The sequence below is a fragment of the Alternaria metachromatica genome, assembly GCF_023757995.1.
Source record: "Alternaria metachromatica strain BMP 0045 chromosome Unknown scaffold_6, whole genome shotgun sequence".
Lineage (NCBI taxonomy): Eukaryota > Fungi > Ascomycota > Dothideomycetes > Pleosporales > Pleosporaceae > Alternaria > Alternaria metachromatica.
Window position 1 is genome coordinate 374,337 of NW_026055497.1, and position 23,304 is coordinate 397,640.

At 53.0% G+C, this 23,304-nt stretch overlaps 11 protein-coding genes across 11 annotated transcripts; 6 read left to right on the forward strand and 5 right to left on the reverse strand.

Annotated features, from left to right (window-relative positions):
• Positions 1 to 1,155: 1,155 nt before the first annotated feature.
• J4E83_003693 (uncharacterized protein) lies at positions 1,156 to 3,811 on the forward strand (the record flags this gene model as incomplete). The annotated part of the gene is made up of 3 exons (XM_049330627.1): positions 1,156 to 1,178; positions 1,245 to 1,374; positions 1,445 to 3,811. 3 exons carry the CDS (start codon positions 1,156 to 1,158, stop codon positions 3,809 to 3,811), a joined length of 2,520 nt encoding a protein of 839 aa, XP_049190044.1.
• A 1,824-nt stretch (positions 3,812 to 5,635) lies between these two features.
• J4E83_003694 (uncharacterized protein) lies at positions 5,636 to 7,169 on the forward strand (the record flags this gene model as incomplete). Its single annotated transcript, XM_049330628.1, has 2 exons — positions 5,636 to 5,639; positions 6,226 to 7,169. 2 exons carry the CDS (start codon positions 5,636 to 5,638, stop codon positions 7,167 to 7,169), a joined length of 948 nt encoding a protein of 315 aa, XP_049190045.1.
• Positions 7,170 to 7,567: 398 nt separating this feature from the next.
• J4E83_003695 (uncharacterized protein) lies at positions 7,568 to 7,962 on the reverse strand (the record flags this gene model as incomplete). The annotated part of the gene is made up of 2 exons (XM_049330629.1): positions 7,568 to 7,857; positions 7,959 to 7,962. 2 exons carry the CDS (start codon positions 7,960 to 7,962, stop codon positions 7,568 to 7,570), a joined length of 294 nt encoding a protein of 97 aa, XP_049190046.1.
• A 115-nt stretch (positions 7,963 to 8,077) lies between these two features.
• J4E83_003696 (uncharacterized protein) lies at positions 8,078 to 9,300 on the reverse strand (the record flags this gene model as incomplete). Its single annotated transcript, XM_049330630.1, has 3 exons — positions 8,078 to 8,761; positions 8,813 to 9,050; positions 9,113 to 9,300. The coding sequence occupies 3 exons, from the start codon at positions 9,298 to 9,300 to the stop codon at positions 8,078 to 8,080; spliced, it is 1,110 nt and encodes a 369-aa protein (XP_049190047.1).
• A 497-nt stretch (positions 9,301 to 9,797) lies between these two features.
• J4E83_003697 (uncharacterized protein) lies at positions 9,798 to 10,894 on the reverse strand (the record flags this gene model as incomplete). The annotated part of the gene is made up of 2 exons (XM_049330631.1): positions 9,798 to 10,662; positions 10,722 to 10,894. 2 exons carry the CDS (start codon positions 10,892 to 10,894, stop codon positions 9,798 to 9,800), a joined length of 1,038 nt encoding a protein of 345 aa, XP_049190048.1.
• Positions 10,895 to 15,031: 4,137 nt separating this feature from the next.
• Positions 15,032 to 15,411, forward strand: J4E83_003698 (uncharacterized protein; the record flags this gene model as incomplete). The annotated part of the gene is made up of 2 exons (XM_049330632.1): positions 15,032 to 15,254; positions 15,302 to 15,411. 2 exons carry the CDS (start codon positions 15,032 to 15,034, stop codon positions 15,409 to 15,411), a joined length of 333 nt encoding a protein of 110 aa, XP_049190049.1.
• Positions 15,412 to 15,853: 442 nt separating this feature from the next.
• Positions 15,854 to 17,044, reverse strand: J4E83_003699 (uncharacterized protein; the record flags this gene model as incomplete). The annotated part of the gene is made up of 2 exons (XM_049330633.1): positions 15,854 to 16,785; positions 16,900 to 17,044. 2 exons carry the CDS (start codon positions 17,042 to 17,044, stop codon positions 15,854 to 15,856), a joined length of 1,077 nt encoding a protein of 358 aa, XP_049190050.1.
• Positions 17,045 to 18,253: 1,209 nt separating this feature from the next.
• Positions 18,254 to 19,397, forward strand: J4E83_003700 (uncharacterized protein; the record flags this gene model as incomplete). The annotated part of the gene is made up of 2 exons (XM_049330634.1): positions 18,254 to 18,328; positions 18,381 to 19,397. 2 exons carry the CDS (start codon positions 18,254 to 18,256, stop codon positions 19,395 to 19,397), a joined length of 1,092 nt encoding a protein of 363 aa, XP_049190051.1.
• A 254-nt stretch (positions 19,398 to 19,651) lies between these two features.
• J4E83_003701 (uncharacterized protein) lies at positions 19,652 to 20,122 on the forward strand (the record flags this gene model as incomplete). Its single annotated transcript, XM_049330635.1, has 2 exons — positions 19,652 to 19,660; positions 19,724 to 20,122. 2 exons carry the CDS (start codon positions 19,652 to 19,654, stop codon positions 20,120 to 20,122), a joined length of 408 nt encoding a protein of 135 aa, XP_049190052.1.
• Positions 20,123 to 20,836: 714 nt separating this feature from the next.
• On the forward strand, positions 20,837 to 21,652 carry J4E83_003702 (uncharacterized protein; the record flags this gene model as incomplete). Its single annotated transcript, XM_049330636.1, has 2 exons — positions 20,837 to 20,844; positions 21,028 to 21,652. 2 exons carry the CDS (start codon positions 20,837 to 20,839, stop codon positions 21,650 to 21,652), a joined length of 633 nt encoding a protein of 210 aa, XP_049190053.1.
• Positions 21,653 to 21,881: 229 nt separating this feature from the next.
• J4E83_003703 (uncharacterized protein) lies at positions 21,882 to 22,619 on the reverse strand (the record flags this gene model as incomplete). The annotated part of the gene is made up of 3 exons (XM_049330637.1): positions 21,882 to 22,062; positions 22,178 to 22,259; positions 22,325 to 22,619. 3 exons carry the CDS (start codon positions 22,617 to 22,619, stop codon positions 21,882 to 21,884), a joined length of 558 nt encoding a protein of 185 aa, XP_049190054.1.
• Between the last annotated feature and the right edge of the window lie 685 nt (positions 22,620 to 23,304).

Here is a 23,304-nt window from a genome sequence, read left to right on the forward strand (position 1 = left end):
ACATTGTGTCGACAGGCGCGGCTCCGAGCTTTGATTGTCTTAAATCACATCGTCGAGTTCTTGTCGCCTAGCAAGATTCAGGCTGGTGTTGTGGTGTTGTGGTGTCGCATTGACTCTCACGTCATCAAGTCGCGCATTCATGGTGCCCATCAGACACCGCACCACAAACTGCAAGACCGCATGGGTGAACAGCATCGGGAAGGTCTCTTGCAACAGCAACTCTATATCAAACGCAGTCTCCTTCACAGCTTGTGCAATAGGATTCAGTTGCTCAGCGGCGCACGGCATGGGAGGCGCAACCTTGCAATTGGCGGTGAGCCACACATTCAACATGGGCACCGATGCGGTGAATCCATCAACATGTTGAGACGCGGTGCAGGAAAGACACGAAAACTCTGATCAAGAGGCGTTCCAGACGGTATTTGAGATAAGGCGACGACACAACCATCGAGTGGTACCCAACATAGGTTACTGTAGGTAGCAGCAGCTCACGTGCGACCCCGGAATCCGCCCAGATATCCCGACAGGTCCAGGACATGGCGATGACGCACAAAGCCGGCCATGGGAGGCGCACAGGCACGCGGCGCAAAACTGGAGGGGCCGTCGTGTCACTCGGCCTGCGAGATGAGGCGGCTGGATACGAATTGCATGCGCAGCACAATTCGACTGTGCACGGTGGCCTGAGAATTGTGAAGAGTCGCAGCAATTGAGCACGTCGCCATGGAGGTTTCGTCATTGCACATGCTCGCCGTCGGTCCCGCGTGTTCCAGGGCTCGCGCGATGAACGGCATCCCGCCAAGCTTTCCTGCAGCTGGCGGCGCCGTCTCTAATCTTGCAGACTCAGCGCCTTGTCGCGACCAGACCGCCAGCCTCGCCAATTCCGCATCTACAAGGCATATCTGTCGCGCTCCTGACTCTGTGTTTGTGTCTGCATTGAAATCGCTGCTGTTTGTCGCGCGAAAACAGTCGCAAGCTCCATCTTCCCCAAACTGTCCGAGCGCGCACTCAAGCCGCAAGCTAGCTCGCTCCACCCAACGCAGCTCCTGATCCTGACTTACCAACCACCTCCACACCTCTCCTCCCTGCGCCCAAGACAGGTCTTACTCCCTCCTCCCAACTCTGCAATCCCTGATCCACGTCCATCGCTGCGCTGATATGGGCAAATATACTTTCACCTGGTACGTTCGCGCCTGCCTCACGCCCGCCTAGGCACCTTCCGCGCCCAACTGCTTACACGCGCACAGGGAACACTCGGCCAATGAGGTCTACGTGACTGGCACCTTCGATGACTGGCGGAAGACGGTCAAGCTCGAGAACGAGGATGGCATCTTCAAGAAGACTGTCGAGCTGCCCAAGACCCACACTCAGTACAAGGTGCGCACCTCTCCCGTCGCATACCGTCGGCTTCCCCGTTTGCGCAGACTCTGCTAACACTCTACCACAGTTCGTCGTAAACGGCAACTGGTGTACCAACGACAGCGCGCGCAAGGAAGACGACGGCCACGGTATCATCAACAACGTCCTCCTGCCCGAAGACATCGTCGACGAGGAGCCCGTCAACACCATGTCCTCTGCCGCGCCCGAGTCCACAACCGCTGCGCTAGCCGGCGCTGTGCCCAAAGAGAGTGAGAAGGACGCCAAGTCCAACTCTCCTGTGCCTGGCGCCTTCCCCGAGACACCGTACGCAGAGACACCTGGCAGCGAACCGCAGACCTTCAACGTCGCGCCCATTCCCGCTACCTCTGGCCTCGGCAACCCCATCAAGCTTGCGCCTGGCGAGCCCGTTCCCGAAGCGAGCACTCTCACAGACAACACTGTAGACTCGACTGTCAAGCATGACAAGGAACCCGAGCAAGAGGCTTCTGCATTCGGTATTGCGCCCATCCCCGCTACTGCTGGCGCTGGCAACCCCATCCACCTTGCGCCTGGCGAGACGGTGCCCGACGCCAGTACCTTGACCTCCAACACCGTCGACAGCACAGTCAAGACAGACCCCTCTTCTTACGAGAAGTCCGATGCTCTCCCTCCCCTTGCCTTCACTCCCCAGGCTGAGCGCGACGCCAAGGGTGGCATGTTCGGTATCCCTCCTGTCATGGGTAACATGATCCCAGAATCGAGCCTCCCTATGGGCGCTGATGCCAAGGTCGAGGAGGACACCGGCGTTACGATCCAATCCTCTGCTCCTCACAGCACAACCGCCGATCTCGCCGCCCAAGTTCCCCTAGAGCCTCGCGGTGTCCCCGAAACTGTCACCGAAAGCCAACAGGAGGCTCATGTCGATCCCGAGGCATCTGCCAACCCAGAGGCTGTCATGGACAAGAAGGAGATGGAGCAAGAGCTGAAGGAGACCGTCTCTGAGGCGCCCGCAGCTAGCGGAGACGCTGGTTTGAGCGACACAGCTAAAGCTGCCGCCGCCACTGCTGCCGCTGGCGCGACTGCTGGTGCGGGTCTCTTCACTGCGGCTGTCTACTCTGCCAAGGAGAAGGCTGCTGAGGCTACTGGCATGAACGAGCCCAGCACCTCCACTGCCGATGAGGTTCCGTCCATTGTTGCCGAGAGCCAGAACACAGCACATGCGGAGCCCGAGGCCGCAGCCAGCCCTGAGGCTGTTGCTGAGAAGTCCGCCATGGAGCAGGAACTTCTTAGCGAGGTACCCAAGACCAACGAGACTGGTCTTCCGGCTCCCGCCATTGCCATCCCAGCCGTCGTCTCTGAGAGCCAAAAGGAGGCACACGCAAGTCCTGAAGCAGCATCCAGCCCCGAGGTTGTCGCAGAGAAGACTGCCATGGAGTCTGAGCTGTTGCGCGAGGTCCCCAAGACCAACGAGGCCGGCGAGCCAGCCCCCGCCGTTTCCGCTGCCACAGCCACTACTGCTCCTGCTGCTACTTCTGAGACCGTCTCCAGCGACGTACCCGAGGTTGTCGCTGACAGCCAACATGAGGCACACGCTAGCCCCGAAGCCGCTGCCAACAGTGAGGCCGTAGCAGAGAAGTCGGCTGTCGAGTCTGAGCTACTGGACAAGCTCCCAAGATCTGAGGAATCTGGTGAGCCTGCTCCTGTACTGACTGCTGCAACCACCGAGACCGCACCTGCTGAGACCACACCTGCTGCTGCGACTGCCGCGGGAGCTGCGGTTGCTGCGACCGCTGTTGCCGGCGCAACTGCTGCTGTCGTAGCCGGCACTACCAGGGAATCAGTCAACGAGTCCGTTGCTCGTGATGTTCCGGATGTCGTCGCCGAGAGCCAGAAGGAGGCACACGTCAGTCCCGAGGCCGCTACCAATGCTGAGGCTGTCAGCGAGAAGCGGGCTATGGAGACTGAACTTCTTCAAGAAGTGAAGTCAACTGAGGCTACCGGCGAGCCAGCTCCCAGTGCTGCTGTTGTAGGAAGCCAAAATGCTGCCGGTCTCTCCGATGAGGCCCTTGTCGACACTAAGCCACTCAAGTCCTCCAGCGAGCCCAACGCACTCAACGCGCCCGCATCGGAGCCTGCTCAGCCGCCAACCTCCAAGCCCATCGACTCTACTACCGAAGTCGCATTCAACAAGCAGGAGCCAACTACCACCGAGCAGACCCAGCCGACTGTCACCACCGGCGTAGAGACAACCAAGACCGAGGCCACTAGCTCTGCCCCAGCCGCACAGCTGGCCCCAGAGAGCCCCGCCAAGAACCTCAGGAAAGACTCGGACGTCTCTCCCAAGGGCACTCCAGGCAGCCAGAGCATCGCTTCCGGTGCTGACGATAAGAAGAAGAAGCGCCGCTCTTTCTTCGGCAAGATCAAGGACAAGCTATCCAGCAAGGACAAGAACTAGATGTTTCATCTGTCTTTTCTCGGTACTCTCAGGCCATCTTCATCCATCACGAGGGTTTTTGGAGCTTGGTAATACCCGGGGTTCATGCGCTGTGCTTTCTTACTCTTCCCCTTCATCGTTCGCCACGGAGTTTGTGCTTTTGGTCTATACCATTTTCCTTCCTGTGTCTGACATGTTCCATAGCAATCTGTTGCGTCATTTCTGTTCATATGCATCTCGAGACGTAAGAGAACGTGGGTAGACGGAAGAGATTGCACTCATAGTATACCTGGGTTGCTCGAAATAAGTTGGCCACCGATGTCGAAACGTGGGGTATTGGCATGCCAGCGGGATTGTATTTAATTTGCTAATGACGATGCGTTAGATTCGCTTCACACTAATCTCATCTCAAAACCTCGACCGCCCGTCACATTCATCATCAACTATTGACTTTCACAATGGACGAACGATCATCGATGTGGTAGCATCACTCGTCCACAGCCCGTCACTATCGAGCACATGAATTCACTATACGCGATGTTCGTATCGCACTGTGCACATACCATGGCGCCTTCCTCCGTCTATAGAACTTGCCTCCCATAAACATCCATACGATTCTAACGTACCACACACAGGAACAACAACCCACAGTAACTACACGGCTCTACTACTTTAACAACGTCAAAGACTCAGTTTCGAACATATCGAAACAAAGACTAAAGTAGACACCTTCCACCAACTCAACACAACAATCACGGCCGCTCAACGCTATGTCGTTCTACGGTTTTGCTCATGGCGCCGACCGCCATGACACAGGCTGCACTCTTCAGCAGTTACCTCAACCACGCAACATTTCCCGTCACATTCGCAATCACAGCGAAGGCTCCCAATACCGACCCACGCACCATGCCAGAGTTCGCTCTCGTTATGGAGCTGCAACGGAATTAACGCAAATGATCGATGACCATGCGGCAACATGGCAATCTCTTATCGCACCTGCTCAGAACAATCGGCCAGCTAGTCAGGGCACTATGATCGTCGATTGGGATGGTAATATGAAACCGATCGTTCACTACCGAAGGAAGTCACAGGAGGAGCAGGACCTCGTGGCACTGAATCGATCATCGGCACAGCCTCTGCCTTTGTCAATCCGACGCGGTGTCCAGAACATGGATCCAATCATGATGGCACATGAGCAGAAGCCACTGCCATCGCTACCCACCGACAGACAAACACGTCTTCACTCTCACATTCGGACATCCGAGGAAAGTGATCGCACGTCGTCAGAATCACTGTCTTCTCATAATTCTTCGCGCCACGACTCTGTCATTTCCGATGACCAGCCTTCACCCCGCCGCCGCCTCGACTTGCATGTCCGGACATCTAAGAAAGTCCCTACGACCCCAGCCCCCTCATCATCAAAAACACCAATCTACGACCAACACACGAATATCAGAATGATAAACGGGATAGCAACCTACTTTCCCTCTCGCGTCTCACAAATCAGCGGTGTGTCTCGCCCGGGCTACGTCAAAGGCTATGACAATGACACCAAGATCCGATACGAGACGGATGGCCAGTCATTCTACGCGCACCGCAGTGCTGAGCAATTATTTTCACCCATATCCGACCACTTTGACGTTGATGAGTATGAGTATAGCCAAGAAGGCGAGCCGCACGTTGAAGATCAAGGGATCACTGCTCTACCGGCTAAACAAGTAAAGAGGAGGAGTAGTGTTACTAAGCTGGTGGAAAAGGTACTCTCCAAACTTGACGGGCTGGGGCTGACGAAGAAGCTCAAGGAGGAACGGAGGAGTAACAAGAAGAAGCAAAGTTGGCGGGAGCATGGGTATCATGATTGACAATCAAAAAATGGATTTGAAAACGTACTCTCAGGATCTATTCTGCTCACAGTGATGTTTGATTAGCTAACAGGAAGACAGGATACTGTTGAGTGAGTATGCGTGGGAGTGAGTGCAAATGACTCATTGTGGCTTGAGGTGGCTGCGCCGAGGATAGCTTGGCACGTGACTTGGTGGTCGCCAGTACTCCCCGGGCCAGTAAGTGTGAATTGATTTACCTATATAAGATTTGAATGCCTGGATACGTCAATTGGCCAGAGAAAAGCCGATCGCATTCGCGCCTTCATACGAGAGGTACTTTCCTACCTTCTCAGCCCAGAGCCGCCTACCTCTTCTCCACGCAACCCTCACAACAAACAACTACACAGACAACCTCTGAGATGACATCGGAATCGCGGACAGTGTTTCCTTGCAACACATGTTCTCTTTCTTTCACAAGCAGTGCGCTACAGCGTGCACACATGCATCAACCCTGGCAGTAAGATGATACTGAGCATGTAGCCGCCAAACTTATTAGACTGACGTTCTGTGACAGCATCCACAATCTCAAAAGGCGCATTTCTGAACTGCCAGCTTTATCCGAGCAAGACTTTGGAATGCTAGAAGGCAAGAGCGAGGAGGTCACGCCCCGACAGAGAAAGAACGACGATGCTCTCATACGGAAACCTCAGACAGCTGTTGCGCGCAACATTAGCGGACGCACTACCAATTCCAACCCACGGACAGAAGATATACAAGACGACCATCCCAAGACTCTGTCATCAACAAGATGTCTCTTCTGCCCCTCTTCCTCTCCCACTCCGACCACAAATCTAGACCACATGTCGACACAGCACAGCCTCTTCGTACCCACGCCTTCGCAACTCTACTCGCTAGAGTCTTTTCTCTCGTATTTGGCCGTTCTGGTTTACAAATACCACGAGTGCCTCTACTGTGGACAAGAAAAGGGAAGTGTGGATGCTGTGCAGACGCATATGCGAGACAAAGGGCACTGTATGATTGAGATGGCTGAGTTGATGGATTTCTGGGATGAGGAGGTGAAGGAGGAAGGTAGCGAGGATTGGAATTACAAGATGCAGGCCGAGACGCATCTACCATCTGGATTGGCCATTAATCCCCGGTGTAGCAATAGCGCAGATGAGACGTCATCAAGAGCTGCCAACCCAACTCTCACACCTTCGCAGCGCCACGGTCTAAGACACCGAAATACGAAACCCGCCATTACTGCCGCCGAATCCTCATCCTCCCAACAACCTCCTGCCACGCATTCACAGCCCGGTCATCTATCTTCATATCACACCAGCACTGATCCCCACCGCAACTTCACTAACACCCCGCGTACGGCAAAAGGTCTGACCGGTCTGTCCAACCAACAACTCCGCACTCTTCAGATAGTGGATATGAAAATGAAGAGCAGAGAGGAAAGCGCAAAGGCCAAGAGAAGGTATGCGTCCCAACAGCAGCCGGCCAAGACTGTGTATTATAAGACCGAGAACCCTGTGTATCAGGCTGGATGATCGGATGGGGGATGGAGGATGAATATGTGGAATATGATGATTTTGCACGCAGTGAGTTGAGGGCTACAATTGTGCTGGCAACTGGGTAGTGAGATGTTGAGTTGACCTGGGAGGTATTTAGTGAGGATGTGAAGGGTAGATGATGTAGTCGAAAACGTATGTAGACCGCAAGGGCTATGATGAAGAGCAATTTTAGAAGATGATGATGTGTTGAAGGATGCCAGGCTTACTTGTGTACTGAGCCATTTCGTCTACTGTATGCCTGACCCGGAAACTATTCACCAAGTGTACAGAGCAAGATATATGTCCTCACAAGCCTATGTAGGCGGCAAACACCCTCATAATGAGCCACCGAAGCACCCAAAGTACCCTGAAGGGAGCAACGCATACCCGGATATCTACATATCAGACTCAGCCCTCTTCACCCACAAGTCCAGATCAGCGCTATCAATAATGGAAATGCCTTCATCGATGTCCATCTCATCTTCACCGCCATCCGCGTACATTTCGTCGATGTCATTCTCATATGACTTATCAGGCTCGTCCAAGCTCATGACATTGAAAGCGCTCAAATCGCCATTGTCGATGATCTCAACCTGCGAACCCAAATCGCGGACACCCGATATGTCGGCGACTAGACTCTGATGTAGAATTCTCATGTTCCGATGCTCTTGGATGCGCGAGAGTTCTGAACCAAAAATGCACTGCTCTGAATTGTGGAACAGCTGTGATGGTAACATGCAAGTGGTGCTTTGGCGACATCCACCCTTTAATGAATCCAGGAGGTACTCATGGGAGATGATAAGAAGAAGCTTCACGCTCGAAGACTTATGTATACTGTAAAAGCTCCGCTCGGAATTGAGTCCAAGCACCTAAACCACCTTGAGGAGTGCCAGGCATATCTAACTCTACACGTTTTTCCAGTCATACCACGATGTCAAATCCACACTCGCCACAGCCTTAGCACCATCCCCCTCCTTTACCATATCATCCAGACCCTGCTCGAACCCCTCGCCTGCCTCTTCTACCCCAAAGACCTTTAGTTCCCCACTACCCTCAACATCTTCTTTGTATTCATCCTTACCACCATCATCCTCACCTAACACACTCACACCAGGCATTCCCTCGATTAGTCCCTCCAGCAACGCATTGCCAGCACACATCTTCTTGATCCTAATGTCGTCATACTCGAACAACGGCGGCAGTACACGTTTATACACAAACGGCACATCACCCTGCGGTACTGATGGGGTGGTCCTCTTCTTCCCCCTCTTCCTCTTCTTAGTCAACACCTTCTGCGCCATCTCATTCATCTGATCTTGACCGCCTTTAAAGCAGAAGTCGAACAAGGCGCGTGTCGGGGGAGGTACTTGAGTCCAATCTGGACACGCATTGCGTGCTTCGGCGAGGTATGTAGTCAGCTTCGCTCGGACATATTCGTTGCGTGAGTCACCGCTGAGTACGATAAAATCGTCGGGGTTGTCTTTCAGCATGTGAACGAAGGCGAACTGGTGCTTTGTGGGATTCGCGGGGTCGAACTGGGCGCCGAGACTGGGATGCTGGACGTATTCCATGCAGGCTAGTGTGTAAGCCTGTAGAACGGCGTTAGTGAAGTGATAGCCTAAGGTCTCGAGAAGACATACCGCCATCATGGGTGTGTCAGTCTTGTTGAGCAGTGACACCAGATTGACCAATAGCCGAACACGCGTTTGCTTGAGGTAGCGGGAGAAGCACATATGACGATTGACGTTGGAAGTGAAGTAGGCGAGTATGGTTTGAACTGGCCATTCTGACATGGGGGTGAACGATTGCATTGCCCGCGCGATAGCGCCGCGGTGCTTGAGCTGACCGGCAAATGTCGCGCCTTCTGCGACAGCAGCGCTATGGATTCGTTAGTATGAACAAGTTGTTGAATGGACTTATGAACACGGAATAAGACTTACACTTCATAGGGAAAGTACTGTTGCTGCGGGGAAGGAGAGAGAATGGTTTCGAGCGGTAGCGTCTGCTGGGCGCGGAGGCCGTTAGGTACCCTGTCGGTCTTGCGGCGGAGAAGCTCTTCAAGCGCCGTCATATCTTCAGGTGTCAAGTTCTGCGACATGTTCTCGATATCTTCGGTGTTGTCGTCCATGTTGGTGGCGGAGTGCAAGCGGACAGTGTCGATCGCAGTGAAGAGAACGCGGAGAGCGCACTTTACGCGACTGACTAAGACCTTAGGGGAGTAAATGACGCGATGAAGCAAACATTGGGCGGAGTCACGGGATGAAACTGGACAGAGTCCATCGGGAAAGCGGAGAACCCGGGCTACGCGGTTGTAAAATGCGACAACACGCCTTAATATTGGATGGCCAACACGACAGAGTACATGTGAGACGAAGATAAGGATAATCAAAGTAGCCATGGTGTACACGCAACACTTCCAGCGTGTGCGTTTCATTCGTAACTACGGCAGTTGGGAATGACTCTTAGCAAGCTGGCCAGCGGACGAAATCTGCCTATCCAGTACCGTGAAGATCTACCAACAAGCTGAAATGCTAGACCTACTGTCGCCGAATATGTATCGACGCCAAATCTATCTCCATAGTCTGTTATCCGCCCAAACAGTGTTGTAGAGAACCAAAATGCTGCTCAATCGAAGTTTAGTGTGATAACTTCACCGAGGCGTGAAAGATCGACCTCCGGCATAGTCAGGACATGCAAGACAGGTCGAGCTGGGCCCTCAACCGGGGTGACATCCATTCCGATGTCATTGGAAACCTTCAGACCATCGAGCCCATCAGCGATGTCGTCCACAACTAAGATGTCCACAGTCTCGTAGGTACGAAAACCCTGCATAGCTTTCAAGAGTCCCGTCAAGATGCGATAGTCGGCGGTGAAGGGCTGGTACTTGGTCACATCGATCTCGATGACACTGGTAGGGCTGACGCCAGAAATACTATCCGGTTTGTCATCCTTGACTATGTGTTCAGCTTCGAAGAACTCGATGAGAGCCGGTCCAATCTCAGCCAGCTTCTGGTGACGGACGTTGTGAGGGTCGAAATTGGCTTCAATGGACTTCCAGGACTCGACTAGCTGACGCATGTCCTTCAAGATAGCCTTGTTGCGGTTCTGCGTGCAGATATCGAAGTCTTTGGGGTTTTGTAGCAGCTCGTGGATGAAACGCTCGCGATAATGTGTTGGCTTGAAGCCGCGATCTTGGATGCGCTTGTTTCCGTTCTCTTCAGCGCAGGCGAGCATGTAGACCTTCTGGACGTTCGTGGCCCTGTTCTCGTATTTGGCGTACGCGGCGAGGTAAAGGCGAGCGCGGGTCTGTCGAAAGTAGCTTGAGAAGCTGATGTTGTCGTTGCTGTTGCTGCAGAAGTAGGCCAAGGCGGTCTCAAAGCCCCATTGGCCCATCGGGACGCGGTTCTTGATGTTGTACTTCACTTCTCCGCGACGGAAAAGCACGCCTGCTAAGGTGGCGCCCATGTTGACTTGCATGGCAAGCGGATGACTAGCAGGAATTGTCAGCGCTCTCCACGACCACATCTCGGGGAATGCGATAATGCTTACTCTTGATAGGGATACATGTTGTTGACGCCATTCGCAGCGAGGATCTGGTCGAGCGTGATATTAGGATAGAGAGCCGGTGAGACCTTGATGAGTTTGCGGCGAAGTACCTCACGCAGGAGCTGGTACTCAGAAGGCTCGTCGACACGTCTGACAAGAGCTGCAGGGTTAGACATCTCCAGGAATAGATGTTGTAGGAAGCTAGCAGGGTGTGTTGGGGGGAAAGGTGTCGCGGAGGATATTTGTTTCCAGAAGATACAGGCTAGCGGGAACACTAAGGTAGAGAGATAGTAGGAAGGTGAGTGAGCGGGTAGTCGGCAGGTGAGAGGGTGGGTAACATAGTGAAGGGAACACGGTAGCTGCCTATTTGCGATGCCTTCACTTCGCTTAGCTGGGCAAAAAGAAAGGGCAAAAAAGAAGATACACCGGTGTCTTGTTCCCAGATCCATATCTAGGGTGTATGTATTGGTTTTAAGAACTCCGAAGAGTATTAAGGTAAGGTGGGGTTTAATGCCCAGGTCCTGACTTGAGAGAGAAACACGTATTTCTGCTCCCAGGTCACCACTCAGCCCAAAGAATGCAACTCGGTGTTGCAAACTAAGGGCTGAGTGGTTGGACCTGGGCTCGAACGTGGATAGTCAGCGAGGTTTTTCATTTTGGGGGGGACACTTAACTAATGGTGTGTACCAACCTGCGACACGAGGCAGGCTTTACGGAATAATTGTATTACTCTCAAATTGTAGCAATTATATACCCATGGTAAGTCCAATTCTCAATATCTAGATGCAAATTTGATATCGCTGTGTTGATAAATGTGCGTGGTAAGCGGGCGCGACTCCGCTCTCACTCAGGGCAAACGACCCCACAATAGCGGTATCAGCGCGGCTGCCTGATATGAAGCGCTAAGCGCAAGACCAGGCTTGAACTACTCCGTCCTGCAAGGTATGCGCCGTTTCCCTATCGTTCATCGCCATGTGACGCGCGACCAAGACGTCACTCCCGTGCTCTTAAAAAGAGCCGTGGGGCTTTCCCCAAACCTCGTCAGATGAGGATTGCTTCAGTGGCAGCCGAGTGAACACCGTAGGCGATAAGTGCAATGCATGGGTCAGGTGGAGGCTTGAAGGAAAGAAATTGGACGCTGAAATTTGCTTGCGACGAGGCTTATGGATGTGCGAATCCTAACAGAGAGATAAGAAAGCAGACGACTCCTTTCGCAATAACTTGATGGAGACATAAAGTAATGAGGCAATGCATGATGTAAAGAAATGATAATAGTCGATGCGAAGACCACTCAGAGGGACTTCCCTGGTGAGGCAGCGCGTATTATCACGGGCATTTAGACAATAGCAAGACAATAGGGAGACGTGACAACAGTGATAGAGACAAATTCAAGCATATCCATGAGGCATGAAATGAATTCGCAAGATATTTGTGGGTGAGAGACACGGAAAAGATAGAGATTCGCGATATATGGAGTGGACGAGGAGGATGTGGTGAGGTTTGAAGCTCTGACGTTGTGAAGAGACGCGTCAAACTTCGCGCACTACACCACTTCGGGAACGGCAGCCCACATCCTCCACGTGCACCTTCCACGAACACTTCAATGAACTTTACCTTCACCGTCGGCATTACTATAGGAGCTACGTCTCGGCATAACGTGCTTCTGAGGGCTCTTCTGACTCCTCGAATTACTTCAGCTCCTTTGCAACCTTCCAGTAGCACCAGTCATCTGCTCCCTGTTCTCAAGCATACGCGTTAAGAGAGTCCTGCCGAATCCCATATTCCCGTCGACTAGTTTGGTAAGAGTAGCTAATGTATAGAGCTGGGTCAGTGATTCTGTTCTTATTGTCTGCAATGTACTGATAGCCGAGAACTGCGGAATGACCGGCATGAACGGCCAACCCGGCACCTGAAGTTGCCACGCATGTGCTACTGAGACTTACTCTAAGAGATTGCAGGATCTTAACTAGAGCGTCAGCCAACATTTCGTGGCGGTCGGCATGAATCCAACAGTGTCTGAAGCTCGTAAGTGCTGAGCTGGGCTATGAGACTTCGACAAGGCCTGTGGGGGTCAGGATGACGCATATGGTCTAGCGTCTTGGCGCTATGGCGTCTGACTTCTAGTGCTGTTGCAGCCAATACTATGTCATGACGCTTCTGTCTCGGGCAATCGCTCTCTACCAGGCAATCGCATCTCTATCAGGGACTGCGCATGCGCCATCTCGCCCAAGCGTGAAGAGGACGCGTCGAATTTGAACCATAACCTCAACCATAGGCCGACTATCCGTCTCTTTCGACCTAGGGCGCGGCTCAGCCTACCGCATAGATTCGTCATCAGATTTTTGTGTGCGGCCAGGATCCTCAATGGCGATATATGCATACTTATGTATACTAGGCCATGTTTTACTCCCGATCTGCGCTTTCTACTAAGCTCAAGAGCTGTTTGCGGTTTACATAATATTGCTGAACTACCAGACAGGCTTCTACAATCTATAGCAAACGTGCACGGCAAACATCATAGTCAAATGGAAAATGTGGAAAGACTTGCGACGGCCAATGAAACTCAGTATGGATGGGTAGAGACCAGCCACCAAAATCTCACCTCCAGAAATCATCGCCACCAACACCGCCAATGCTCTCCATGATACCCCGTGTCATCTTTCGGTCGTAGGGAAATCCGCGTAGATCACAGTTGGCATCAGCAATGTCAATCGTTAGTCATACTTCTTTGTTCCATGGATGTCTTTCCCACGATAGTCACGTATACGCCGCGCCCAAGCCAAGATCAAGACTACCTGCCCTCTCAAAGCATGGACTATCGTCAGTTGGTGTCAACAGCCCTGACATGCAGGGTCTTTGTTGTTATCGTCGCATTCGGGCAATGGACGGCGTGGAATTATTCTGGGCATGAACCGCTGTAGCATACTCGTGACTGCTTGGCCAACTTACGACGGGATGCCTTGTATCCTACTACGAAGTATAAGAGCAGCAATCCGCTGGAGATGGGCCTGTACAACACCTTTCGCCCTCCAGCCCAGACAACGAAAGTGTCCGATCGATTCCTTCCAAACATGTATTTTTCCACCTCTGCTCTTCTCTCAGGCATCGCTCTGGCTGCCACAGCTGCCGCGTACGACAGCGTTACCTTCACAACATGGAACTGTACTGAGTGCACCCCGGTGCCGGGCACGTTCTGTTCTGTCAACACCCGATCCAACCTTCCACCGGACCTTTGCATCACCATGTGGAATGGAAGCACCACCATCAAGACTTACGACGCAACTATCCCGTCTTGCCAAGGTACTGAAGCCATATACTTCCCCGTCCACCCATCTTCGAGCTAACGTATTGTGCAGTCAATCTCTACCCCGAGTTCAACTGCGGAGGAACGCCGGAGGTGCACAAGGACAACGGCGGGATTTGCGAAAGCAAGATTCCATCGAACAGCTTCAAGATCACATGTTAAGCCGCCTGGTGCATCTAGAGTATTGATATCTGTAAAGTATCTACAGTACATACTTTTGTGTCAGCATCTTGCGATGTTTCTTCCCTCCTCTTCTCTTACCGCCGCTCGCTGTTCGTTCAACACATGACAGGAGGGGTGTTTATATATCTACAATACAGGGCGTCTCCAAATTCTTTGCGCGCATGGAGTTCGACGAGAACATCTCTACTCATATTTTCGGACCATTTCTCACGCAATTAACTTCTGAATCTTTTGCGACGTGATCATGGAAGGCTGCCACGAGGGTAAACAGATTGATGCTCTGATCGTAGCGAGAAATGACAGCCATGATCTAGCCACCTCACGTGCACAAAAGACTTCTACTTGCTAACAAAAGAGTGGTGAGACCAACACACGGGCAGGCCTAGTCGCCTCGAGCCGACACTTGCTAAGAGAGAGATGTAAGACTGAAGTGGCAAGCCGGAACTCGTGTATGCTTACTGTAAATACGCCCGCTTACCAACAGCTAGCCGTGTGTACCTCGTGGTCAGTCCTTAATCGTACTAAAGCCCAACAAAGCCTCTCTTCGTGCTGTCACCGCCGTAACACGGCCTAACAGAGCGTGCCTGCGTACGCGTTCTTGGTCATGAGACGGGTCCATAGCGAGCATCAGCATTCTCACAGGGCAATAATATCAGTAAGATGTTATCGGTTGGCAAAATAACCCGATCATGTAATCCACAACCTCATGCTTTGTATAAGAATGCCTCACTGTGAGCTCGAGAATCATCTTCTCTCCAACCAATTCTTCTCCTAAATCCACAAATTATCCCTCTCCTCGACGCCAAAACTTCCCACTATCTTCAACATGCAGCTCTCAACTACCTTCCTTGCCCTCGCTTCTGTATTCGTCGCATCCAGCGCCGCACAGGGTACCCTCTCATTCACGATCTCGACGTGCGCCGCCTGCAGCACCGCATCCGGATGTCTGATTGAGGGCTCAACCAACCTCCCCGCCAACAGGTGCATCAGCATCTACGACGGCAACAAGAGTCTCATCATTACCGAAGCTGCTAACCCCAACTGCAAGAGTAAGTTCCTATACCAGGAATACGACTTCGCTAATCTTTGCCGATAGTCAATCTGCACACATCTTTCGACTGCACAGATGAAGCCCCAGAGGTGTTCGGCGAAGTCGGTGTTTGTGAGGCGTATGGCCCTAAGAACTCGTACAAGATCACCTGCTAGACGATCATGAGGAGTCGATAGGGTTGAACATGGCGGGTGACATCGGTAGATGGTAGCCGGCAACGGCAGTGGTGGATATCAAATCACAGTCTTTACCGCTAGAACCTTTGCTTATTAAATAGAACAACGCTGCTTCTTGTTGGTTCAACACGTAACGAGAGTGTGCCGGACTCATTCAAATCATACTTTACGCACTATTTCGGCCTTGTTCGAATGCCCAGTGACGATGAAGAGTTGAGAAAATGTGATTATAATGCTACTTTGGGCATATAAGCCCCGCCACCCGCTCACCGGCGAGGAAGTTATCAAACAGTTAAAACCCAGTAGTGATAAGTCCCTATGAAATGATCAGAGATTCTGCATCTCAACAAGAGACTGCAGAGTTCTCCTCATGGACACTCGATCGCGCAGGAAGTTCCCTGTCAGCTTGCAAGCCATTCATCTATGCGCCTCCGCCAACCTCCACCAGAATTTTGACCTGGTTGTCCTTGTCGTTGATGAGGCTCTTGAAGCCCTTCTCTTCAACTTCGGTAAGAGCAATTCTCTGGGTGATCATCTCTTTCGGGTCCATGTCTCCCCTGCTCAGTGCATCAATCACTTCCTGGAAGTCGCCAATCTCATAAGTCGCAATGCCCATGTACGTCCTCTCTTTGAAGTTGAAGTCGTTGGTGAAAATGGTGCAAGGCTTCTCCCATATGGCAATGTTGACGATGCAGCCTCGAGCGCGGGTGGCATGTACGGCCTGATTGAGAGCAGCCTGGACGCCGGCACAGTCGTAGACTACATGTACACCCTTACCTCCGGTGAGTTCGCGACAGCGCTTGGCAAGGTCTTCCTTGGTGGGGTCGATGATGTAGTGCGCTCCGAACTTTCTCGCAAACTCCTGTCTCTTTCTGCTCACTTCTGAGACGATGATCCGATCGCAGCCTTTCGCCTTCAGAGCTAGGATTGTTGATATACCGATGGGCCCACCCCCCAGCACCAATGCGACGTTGTCTTTCTTAAAAGGACTGATCTTGACTGCGTGCCAGCCGACAGCGAGGGGCTCAACGAGCGCACCAATCTCGAGTGGAACATTGTCAGGGAGATGATACAGAGTAGAGGTCGGAACGACGATGTGATCTGCAAGACCACCGCCCCAACCAGACAGGCCGATGAAGCCGTTGGACCAGCAGCAATTTTGCAGACCTTCCTCGCAGGCGCCGCAGGTGTCGTCGTAGATGATGGGCTGAATGACAACTCTGTCGCCGGCTTTGTAGTCAGTAACACCCTCGCCAACTTCCTCTACTGTGCCACTGAATTCATGGCCGAAGGTTAGTGGAACCGTTTCGCCGGTGATTGGGTGGGGCGTGGTAGGGCAGAGATTCGCGCCACCTAGGTGCTCAGCTATGGAGCGCATGTTCGTCATTCGAGTACATACCCAAATATTCGTGGAGGTATAAAGCAACGTCAGTTTCGCTGTCTCACTTTCTGTAATTGGGTCCTTACCTGATCCGCAAATTCCCACCCATGCCGGTTTCACTTTGACTTGCCCTGCTTTGACTTGGGGTATCGGAATCCTCTCGTATCGCAGGTCATGTTGCCCATGGAACCGCAGCGCGTTCATCGAGTTGTCATCTGCCGCGGCGGCCATTATGATCGAATTGGGTTCACACTATTAGAAGCGTATATGAGAGTGACTTGAAAGATGGCGGAGGACAAGAGAAGGACAGAAGTACTTGGTCAAGGTGGCGCAGGTAGTTTGGCTCCTTCCATGGCCGACAAACAGACGTCGCGCTCATTCCCCGGACTCGGTCAGTCCGTTGGCTTCGGTCTGTTCCTACTGGCAAGCGCATGTGTGCACCTGCTGCCCAAGATCACGGAATGCCCAAAAGGGTAAGCCTCCGGTTCATCACCCCGCATTCACGATGCGGGGTACCAGGTGGCATGGCAAATGGCCGGAAGCTTGACAACGCGAACCGATTTGCACTGGAGGGACCAAGTTCTGGACGAGTTCATCCATATCAGCTCGGCTCATGCGCATGCCATTGTAGCAGTATAAGAGCCGCGTGCCACTGAGGACTAGCTTGGTGCACCCGCGTACACAATCCTGGATTCTCAGCATATCCTACTGCATGCGCACTCATTGGTCGACGCTGCACGGAAAGGCAACAAAAAACAAACTCTGGATACACCTACCGATGACCTACCGATGAGAGATGAAGTGCGAGGCCCGGGTTATGACGTCGGCAACTAAAGCATGACGCTCGGCACTCGGAACAGCTACGTCGTCGTACTTTCCCCGTTTGGATCGAGCTCGGAAAATCTGTCATCGCCTTCGCTGAATTCGCCGGCGCTCGAATGCGACATTCTTACAACACGATATCTGGACAACGAAGATGACAGGAGCTATACAAGCGCATTGACGAAATCCACTGTAATTCGGTACGGTCGGAACGACCAGACGCGTATAGTGTGGATTAGCCAGCGCGACATGGCATGGTTTGCGATCTAGCCCTCGAAACCGTTGGCAGAACTCCGATGTGACGGTTAAAGTCGCGATCATTGACGCGTCAGTGACGGTCAAGAAAAAGGTACAATGCGCGCCATAGCGACAACGCGCTCGTGGCTGTAGGCCTACCCAATCAGGGAGCTGCAGGAGCCTCAACGGCGGGTACCCTCTCGTTCTCGTCCACTGTTATGACCTCACTGGACGAAGCGCCATGGGCCGACTCTAACAGCTGGCGGGGGATTGACCGATGCTTGAAATACGTGTGCATGCCCCTCAACACCTGCCCCTCCATCATCTCTCTCACCTCCCCAACAACATTTCCCATACTCCAATTCAAACCCAAACGCAACGATGCCCTACCCAGAGACCACCGACGCCTTCGCGGTGACCGACATCAAGAACTGGAGCACATTCAAGCGCCAGGAGGTTAGTCAATAAGCCAATCTTCCAATTGATAGCTGTACTGACATTTTCCCAGCTTCCCCTCAAGAAGTTTGAGGAGTACGACGTCGACATTGCCATTGACGCTTGCGGTGTCTGCGCTTCAGATGTCCACACCATCACTGGAGGATGGGGCGAGGAACTCCCTCTACCCCTCTGCGTAGGACACGAGGTTATCGGCAAGGTCGTCAAGGTCGGTGACAAGGTCACCCGAGTCAAGGTTGGAGACCGCGCCGGTATTGGTGCTCAGATTGGCGCCGACCTCACTTGCGACCAATGCAAGAACGACCAGGAGAACTACTGCCCCAACCAAGTCGACACATACGGTGCTAAGCACAACGACGGCACTGTCGCACAGGGTGGATACTCCAGCCATATTCGTGGCCACGAGTACTTTGTCTTCAAGATCCCAGACAACCTCGACACTGCCCTCGCAGCGCCCATGCTGTGCGCTGGTCTCACCACATACTCGCCCTTGAAGAGGTTAGGAGCCGGCCCCGGCAAGAAGGTCGGTATCATCGGACTCGGAGGACTTGGCCACTTCGGTGTCCTTTGGTCGGTAGCTATGGGCGCCGACACCTATGTCATCTCGCACTCTCCCAACAAGAAGGAGGACGCGATGAAGATGGGTGCTAAGGACTTCATTGTCACCAAGGACAAGGGCTGGGCTGAGCCATGGAAGTTCCAGTTCGACTTCGTCATCAACACGGCTGATGCGACTGACAAGTTCGATCTCTCGGAATACTTCTCCATCCTCAAGGTCAACGGTACCTTCCACATGGTCGGCTTCCCTGACAACCCGCTCCCTGCCATGCCCGCCCAGATCTTCGCACCCAACGGCTGCTACATGGGCGCGTCCCACATCGGAAACAGGCCCGAGATGGAGGAGATGTTCCAGCTTGCATCCAAGCAGAACATCAAGAGTTGGGTACAGGAGATCCAGCTCAGCGAAGAGGGCATCAAGGAGGCAGTCGAACGCGTGTACAAGAACGACAACGTCAAGTACAGGCTCACCCTTACTGGCTTCGACAAGGTCTTCGGCAAGAGGGCTTAGATGGCTGCAAGAGCAGTGTGGTTGCCTTCTAGTACATAATAGATATCTATGAATAATGATGAATTTTGACGAAACTATTGCGCACTTGGTGTCGTCATTCCTGCCCATCGCGCGCGCTCGCCCCACCAGATCTCAGCGCGTCGCGTAGTTTTCGCCGGCGGGGATTATCCTGCCCCAACACCACAAATACACAACCCCCACCTACTCCACGGTGCTCCTTCAATTCCCACCTAAGCCCCGATCAACTCTCCGCGATGCCGTCGGTACCGATCCATCTCCCTTGCTCCTCCGCAACATCCTCTCGCGCCGAGAACCCCCTTCCGCAGCTCCTCCACACGCCCTCGGGCCTGGCCCTCATCGAAATCCAGGGCACAATCCACTTCCCTCCGCCTGCAGCCTCCGTGGCCTCCACACAAGTCGGCAAACTCGTCTTCCCACACTACAATCCCGCCATCAACGACCCGAGCGACACCAAATGGATGAAGCGCGTCTACATGTACGTCGGCAAGGGCCAGCGCATGACGGGCGAGTGCAAGAAGCTGCCCAAACCGCTTGGTGTCATGCGCAAGAGGGAAAAGACGGATGTGGAGGATGTGGAGATGAGTGGGCTTGGGGACGAGGATGGTGCGAAAGATGAGGAGCTGGAGATTGTGGAGGTGGTGAAGTACAAGATTGTGTTTTCGTCGCGTCCGGAGCCTATTAGTGGCGTCGCTGAGGTGGATTGAGGAGAGGAAGATGATGAAGATACTGTTGCTCGAGTGCGAAAGCCGGGACGATCACTTGCGGTACACGCATAGCCTTCGAACGATCGCGCAACGAACAAGAGCAAGCCTACGCACACGCGACGAGCATCATATCATACGCGCGAGCCGGTGACCGGATGGAGTGCCCGTGTCGCACTGTCGCGAAACAATGGGATATCATACTGCCACATTTCGCGCTTAGACTCTAGGAGGGCGATCAGACCGACTGTTCAGACTTCGAGAAGGACTTCGGAGCAAGCCTTTGTCGTACGCGATATAAGCTGTACCCGGATTTGCAGGCTCGGTCGGCAATCCCTGCATCGGCTGCAGTCACAAGGATCGGGCGTTAGCCACTTGGACACCAGTATATTGATTAAGCAATCTGGCGTCGCACAAGCATATTGCAGTCCAGCCTCGCTCCCGGGTTCTGGTGCTCGCTTGTCGCCCTAGGGTACTTTAACCACTTTACGCGGCGACCACGGTCCGAATCATATCCAGTACGAGCACTATATCTGGCATCATGTGGTAGCGTTCTCGAATGAAGATGGAAGATATATGGTGGCAGGATTGTACATCAGAATGTTCTATCCTCGGGAAGACAAACAATTAGCTATTCACCTGAAGCAGTTGCCATACCTTGCCTCATCATGCGTTGCTCGATCACGACTCTGCTAGCCCTACTAGCTAGCACTACTCATGCGGCTGTAGGAGATTGGCAGCAGTGTATGCCCACCGCAACGCGGCGCAAGTTCCTTTACTAATGGAAGATTAGGTGGTGGTACGAACTGGTCTGGAGAGACAGCATGCAACTCAGGTGCTGGCTGCGTAAAGATCAAGTGAGAGACTGGATCGCATCAACGCCTCGTGCACCAATGCTAACCTTCCAGTGACTACTACTCCCAATGCCAACCCGGTGCTGCACCCGCACCTGCGCCCACGTCTACGCCTGAACCCTCCACTATGTCCACCATACCAGTACCAACATCTACAACAGCCTCACCAAGTGCACCAACCACCACCAGCACCCCCGCAGGCACCGGACCAGGCAAGACACTCCAAAGCGGCTACTACTGGATCCGCGGAGTCGCAGCCCCCAACTTCCACAAATACTTCCAAACGAACCCTGTCTACTCGACTGGCCCCGCCCTCCTCGGCGACTACACAACAGCAGGCCAGTTCCAAGTCGTCAGCGGCCAGCTAGTACAACTAGTCTCCGCACCCGGCGAGCCTGTCAAGCTTCTTTACGCCGTAGTGTCTGAGGAGCGCTCCATCAACGGCATGTCGCTCGCTGTCAGTTTCTCGGAGAGCAAGAACACGTACGGTACGTTTGCGTGGGGTGGCGATGATCTGCAGTGGAGTGTTGCGGGCGTTAATCGGCCGAATAAGAGTGCGTGGTATGTGTGCACTGGGCAGAAGTTGTATATCAATTTGGGGAATTACTTGTATCAGACGCCGAGTGGGTGCGCGGATCAGACTGTGCATTATTATAACGATAAGACGGCGAACAACTAGGGCATGCATGCATGTGGTTCAAGAGACTTGGACAGCGGAGCGGAGAAGAGTTGGGGCGAGATAGATCAATTGAGTTCATTAGACTACCGATCCAGGCAAGAAGACCATGACTCATAAGAGCTCATGGCTAACGCAGTCGAATCTCCACGTACCATTCAGTACCAATGCAGTGCTTTTGTTCTATGCCGGACCCTTTTCTTCCTCAGGTTTCCTCTGTCATCTGCTCAACCTAGCAGAGGTAGCCAACGACGTCGCCGACAGTAGCGCAGTTGGCCATGAGGGGGTAATCGCACTGGCTACCATTGTTACCAGCCTCGCAGCGGAAGAGCGGGCAGGTGGAGTCGTAGGGACCACCGATCTGGCGGACGACGTCGGTGAAAGGGTTTCCGTTCATGCAAGAAAGTTGGTACCTGCAGAGGTGTTAGCATCGAATTTAGGAAGGCTTGAGGTTGGTACAAAGAGGCAGCAAAGGTGTGGGAAAGACACATCTTGATGAGAGGAAGAGAGGAGGAAAGGTCGACTTACCAGATCTTGTGATCTTCCTTAGCCCAAGTCATCTGGTACTGATAGACCGTCTGCCAATCGGCTGGCTTGCGAGCGACCTTAACTATTCCCACAAGTTAGCAATACTTCTAATCGAAACCGTCCCTCTTCTCCGCACTTTTGACTTACCAGAGTGTCCACAGCTATCCTCAAGAATAGGCACAGGCGTGATGAACTTCTGGCCTGCGCTGACCTTGACTTCCTCCGTGTCCTTGGCGCTCATCGGACCGCAGTTCTCGCCCTGGCCCATGCGCGACCCGGGTTCAGCGGCGACACCTTGGCGGACCCAGACATCGAAGCCGCAGTTGTTGTTGAGGACCAGGTGGATGGAAGGAGCGCTCTCGGGGAAGTTGGGAATGACAGTCGCGCTGGTGAGGGAAAGAACCGAGACGAGGGTCAGGAAAAGAACGGTGAGGATGTACATGATGGTGAGCTTTTGGGGGTTGACGAGAAGCTGTATGAGTGTGTTTTGCTTGACGCTGGATGGGGTTGGAGAGAGAAAGATTGTTTTTGGTGGAGGGGCGGTTTTACTCGCAAGATTGCTTCGAAGTGAGAGGTGAAGGTGAGGAAGGAGCGGAGGGGCGCTATTTCCCGAAAGACGCAGTCCAAGTTTTGCGAGGTGAAGGTGAGGAAGGTGGGTGACCTAATCCGGACCAGACCGCAGTCTGAGTCAAGGGCGCACTCTTATCATTCTGAGTAGTAGGAAGAGCTTTTTAGGTGCTTCATGTTATACCTTTATCTCCTTCCTTAGCTGCGCATTTCGAGCAGCACCGGTTGAGGTGCGGAGATAGTGCCAAGCTCAGAGTCAAAGACGGTGAGCGATCGAGTGTTAAAAGTCGAACCCGGACATGCAGTGTTCCATGGACGGTCGAGATACATCAGCGGTTGAACGATCAACCAAAGGACTCATCTCGATGGGTCGAAGCGGTGCAAACACGCTGGCATCGATGAGGCGTTCGTTTCTAACTATTTGCGGAGGAAGCGTGGAATGAAACGCATGATCTATGTATTGTTTTCGTTCGAGCCGAGCAAGATGAGCGTATGAGACTGCCGTCCCAAGAGATCCGATGGGGAGTACTATTCAGTGGGTTGAGCAATTGAGAGACCAT